The sequence below is a fragment of the Emydura macquarii genome, unplaced genomic scaffold (assembly GCF_026122565.2).
Source record: "Emydura macquarii macquarii isolate MOO-44397 ecotype Brisbane River unplaced genomic scaffold, CSIRO-AGI_Emac_v2 contig_3715, whole genome shotgun sequence".
In the NCBI taxonomy this organism is placed as follows: domain Eukaryota; kingdom Metazoa; phylum Chordata; order Testudines; family Chelidae; genus Emydura; species Emydura macquarii.
Window position 1 is genome coordinate 3,405 of NW_027133852.1, and position 4,808 is coordinate 8,212.

The 4,808-nt window shown below is 47.3% G+C and overlaps 1 protein-coding gene across 1 annotated transcript; it reads right to left on the minus strand.

Moving 5' to 3' along the window:
• Positions 1–3,084: 3,084 nt before the first annotated feature.
• LOC137146142 (olfactory receptor 13A1-like) lies at positions 3,085–4,017 on the minus strand. The gene has a single exon (XM_067537293.1). It carries the CDS (start codon positions 4,015–4,017, stop codon positions 3,085–3,087), a length of 933 nt encoding a protein of 310 aa, XP_067393394.1.
• Between the last annotated feature and the right edge of the window lie 791 nt (positions 4,018–4,808).

Sequence of the window (4,808 nt, forward strand, 5' to 3'; positions counted from 1 at the left end):
TGCTTTGTCCTCTTCTTCCTGCAGGGATGGAGGAATATATTCTCTTAGCAAACCACGCCAGGCTGAGATTTTTCACTGCTGTCTAGATCTTCTCAGAACAAGTCTCACTAATTTAATTGTTATTGCACTCCACCAGCTTGCAGAAATCTCACCCTAGGGAGTCAGACCAATGTCGAGGCTGCAGGCTTCAAGATTCCTCAGCTGCTCATCACAAAATGGGTCAGAGTCTACCCATCACTTGGGTCAGTAACAAAATACCTAACACCCCAAATAAGAGTGAACCAAACCCAGAGGTTATTGTCTCGGTCTGGGGCTGTCCAAAGAACTGGAGGCAGTTAGGTCCCCAAATCTTACTGAAATTCAATATGAGCTAGGTGCCTAATGCTCTTAGGTCCCCTGGAAAATCCCAACCCCAAAACACTTGCAGATCAGGAAAGGTGGGTTTTTGGGTGTGGATTGTTGCTGTTGTTTGTGACAGTCCGGGGAATACCTCTGTGTCGACGTATGGATTCCTTTGTGTTGTATGAATAGTGTTTATGATCGCAACCGTCAGTGTGGATTAGAGCTTCCATTTTGTGTCACTCTGTTTGGAAAGGTCTGGCCAAAGACGGAAGGTGTCCATCAGCCCTAGGTGGCTTCCATTGGCTCAAGGAAAGGTCTTTTTGTCTTAGTCTGAACGTTTTCATAGAAAACTGTCTGGGGAGAAGCTAGGTGCTGGAAACCTTCATGATCATCTAGTCTGACTGCTCGCACATTGCAGGCCACAGAAGCTCACCCCCCCCCCCACTCCCGTAATAGACCCCTAACCTCTGGCTGAGTTACTGAAGTCCTCACATGATGGTTTAAAGACTTAAAGTTACAGAGAATCCACCATTTACTGTAGTTCAGACCAGCAAGTGACCCATTCCCCACACAGCAGAGGAAGTCAAAAAACTCCCAGGGTCTCTGCCAATCTGACCTGGGGGAAAAGGCCTTTCAGACTCCAAAAATAGCAATCAGACCCCATTACTGAAATATCTGAGCACCTCAGAATCCTTGAATGTATGTATATATTCTGGCGAAATAGCAGTCAGGAGGGAGAGAGATTCAGGCCTCTGCCTCTTAGAGGGGTAGCTGAGAAGCTGGGAGTCCTTACAGGACCTCGGCGGGGAAAGAAAGGTGCAGTTATTCTGTGCTATGATACACATGATGGCAGCAGTGGGATCTGAACCCCACATCGTAGAACTTTGATCTTTAGATTCATGGAACATGCAATAACTAGACAATGGTCCTTTCCTCAGGTCGTAGCTCCAGAAACCAGGATTTTGGCATAACTAGCCAGGGAGATAAATTTGCATTCATCTCCCAGAACTTATTTCCCAGGAAACGCACTTCACCCGTATTGTCCCAAAAGACCATGCTTGCCGCCCACATCACTCAATATACTCCTTAGATCACCCACGATAATACATCACCTTTGGATTTAATACAGTGGACACCAGAGATACTTAAACTTAATTCAGTAAGATTTCCCAAGGATACGGCAGGAAATTGCCCTATCTGTCCCAATCAATTATTAAACAATATTATAAAGGGAAAGGAAAAGAAAGATAAATAATAATATTAGCTACAGAAAAATACTAGCAACCGAGTAATTATTAGTAGTAGTATTACTATTAAATATATATTTATTATTTAATATTGTACAAAGTCATTAATATCATTAGGTTAGTACCATTAAGATTTACATACTGATCATATTTTCCTATTTCCTTAGCCCTCGCAACATACTTCCTCATCCCCAAATCACAGCCATGGAGTTTAATCTTACATAGCTCAATGGCAAGGTCTTATAGAATTCACTGGTGGGAAATCAGAGACATGAAGACGGGCCTTGCCCCCAAAGGGCTCACAAGTGATAAGACGGACCCAGACAGACAAGATGTTTTATTGTGGGAAGAGCCTATTTAGACTCATTGGGTTTGTCAGGACAATGCAGTATGAACCAGTCATTGATATTAATCATGATTTCTTTTTGTGCCACTGCGCTGTGATGAGATATCCACCCCACACCATATCTGAGCAGGTTAAAAAGGGCCAGTTGAGCTGATAGGCTGTCCATGGAGGAGAGCCAGGGTCAGATAATGTCTAACTGAAAATGAGGTCCGCTAGGCAGGGTTGGCTGGGCTTTTATAAAAGCAGTAAGTTGAGGGCAGAACAGGGTGGCAGAAGGAGCTCTGCAGTCACACCTCAGAGAGAAAGGGAGTTGGCCAGGGTTGAGAGGCATTCTAGGGGCAGAGTGAGCCCGGCAATCCTGCCCTGGACAACAAGAAGCCAAGAGGGGGTAGTAACTGGGAACAAAGGTGGGCCAACAGAGAAGTGAAGTATGAAGGGGCGGGACTGGGTTCCTCTACCAGCCACTGGGAAAGTGGTTCTGACCTTGGTCTTGGACCAGAAAAGCGCCTGATGTTTCACCCTGACAGCTTGTCCAGTGGGACTTGGACCTCCTGGGAAGGGGAGGACTAAACAGTGACCCAGCCGAAGCTTTCAGAGAGAGAGACGCCAAGGTGCGAGCACCCACCGGGAAGGAACACCAGCCCGGGTGAGAGCTAATCCCCAGACCCCGCCGTCAGGAGGCGCCGCATCACATGCATAATTTTGCATTTGGTTACTTATATCTGTGAAAGTGGCTCTTGGAGGGAAGCACCCGTGGTGGTTATGTGCATGGACTGGATATTGTCGGAAAGGTCTGTACACAAGCAGAGGTTATCAGGCATTGGAAAAGATCTGTCAGATCTTTCAAACCATTGCTGTAGGTATTCACATACATGAGGTGATGGGCACCATAATTTTTAACAAGAGTGATTAAGTGCCATTAAAAATCTGGCCCTAGCTGCATCTTTTAAAACCTGGTCCCTAACCCCCATTGAAATCAAAGCACTTCTGAAAATCCCACTAGGTCACACATCAAGTCTGGGAGGGCTTCAGGAACTGGTCCCTCCTCTTCAATGAGTCAAACCAGCAGTCATTCTCTTACATTTCCTTAAGCGGCAGGGCCAGGTTTCCCGTGTTTTGGAAATGCCGCCCTTGGTGCTGTGAAAAATCTCAGCCTCTGTTTCCACCCATGAGCTTCTTCAAGGCTTCCTTCACCTCTTTGTTGCGCAGGCTGTAGATGAGAGGGTTGACGAGGGGTGTGACTACAGAGTACAGAGCAGCCACGGCTTTGTCCCTGTCCAGGTAAGCAGAGGGGGGCCGGACGTAGGTGTAGATCACGGTGCTAAAAAAGAGCGTCACCACCATCACGTGGGAGGAGCAGGTGGAGAAGGCCTTGCGTTTCCCTTGGGCGGAGTGGATTTTCATGATGGAGGAAATAATGTAGATGTAAGAGAGGAGGGTGAAGAGGAAGCAGCCGACGCCTAGGAATGCGTCCGTCACCAGGGCCAAGGTCTGGTTGTAGCCTGTGTCCGTGCAGGACAGCTGAAGCAGTGGGGGTAGCTCGCAGAAGAAGTGGTTGATAATGTTGGGCCCACAGAAGGACAACCGGAGCAAGGAGAGCGTATGCGGCAGAGAGACCAGGAAGCCTGACGTCCATATCCCTACCGCCAGGCAGCAGCAGGTTTTCTGGCTCATAACAAGGGAATAATGCAAAGGGTGGCAAATGGCCATGTAGCGGTCGAAAGCCATGGCAGTCAGCAGCAGCAGCTCCGTCGCCAGGAAAGCAGTGAAGAAATACATTTGTGCCAGGCAGCCTTGGAAAGAGATGGCCTTCTTCTGGGCCAGCAGGTTCTTCAGCATCTGCGGCACAGTTGAGGTCACGCAGCCGATGTCCAGCAAGGAGAGGTTGACCAGGAAGAAGTACATGGGGGTGTGGAGTCCAGGCTGGGAACGGATGACCGTGATGATGGAGATGTTCCCCATCAGGGCTGCGGCATAGGCGGATGCAAAAGCGACAAATAAGATCAGCTGCACCTGAGGATGGTCAGAGAAACCCAGCAGAACAAACTCGGGAACGCGGGTTTGGTTCCTTGCGTCTGCCATCCTGATAATCGTGATCTCACAAGGCTGACCCAATCAGTTCGAGTGGGCGCTGGATTTCTGCAAACGGAAGCTCCTTCCTGGAAATTTCAGGGGCGTCGCTTCCGTCCGGATGTTGCCCGATAAATGCAATCAGAAGGCATTAGTTCACTGCGTCATCTATTTCCCTGCAGCACTAAAATCAGAAGCCGATGTATGAAATGATTTGTGACCCTCATTAGAGTGTAAAATCTATACAATAGCATCCCTGAACTGGTTGTAAAATTCAACGCACCACCGTTCCTCCCTAATTGTATACAATAGTATAGGTTTGTATAAGTGAAGAGCAAAATAATATAATATAATTTCACATTCCAATGCCTGTTTGTATACAATAATCTTGACAGCTGTCCTGGGCTGGAAACACATGTCCTTCTATTTACAAAGGCTCATATCTTCAAAAGAGCCTAAGGAAGTGAGATGTCTAAATACCACTGAATTTCAATGTGAGTTCTGAATTTTCTGCTCCCTGTACAAGGAAGGATCGTGGACAGATGATGTAAGGCTGAGTATCCATTATAACGAACTACTAGAGAAAATGGTGTGGTCTCCAAAGTGGATGCCTTTCTGGAAGATAGCCTTTAGCCCAGTGCTTAATTTGTGCCCTGGCACCTCTGGCCTTGCCACGTCAGATGTGAAAATAAAAAAAATTGCCTGAGCCTGGGCACCTCTTTCATTACAAATTAAGCACTGTTCTCACCACACACAGGTTATTGGGCTCAATACAGGGGTATAACTGGGTGGGATTTAAGGGC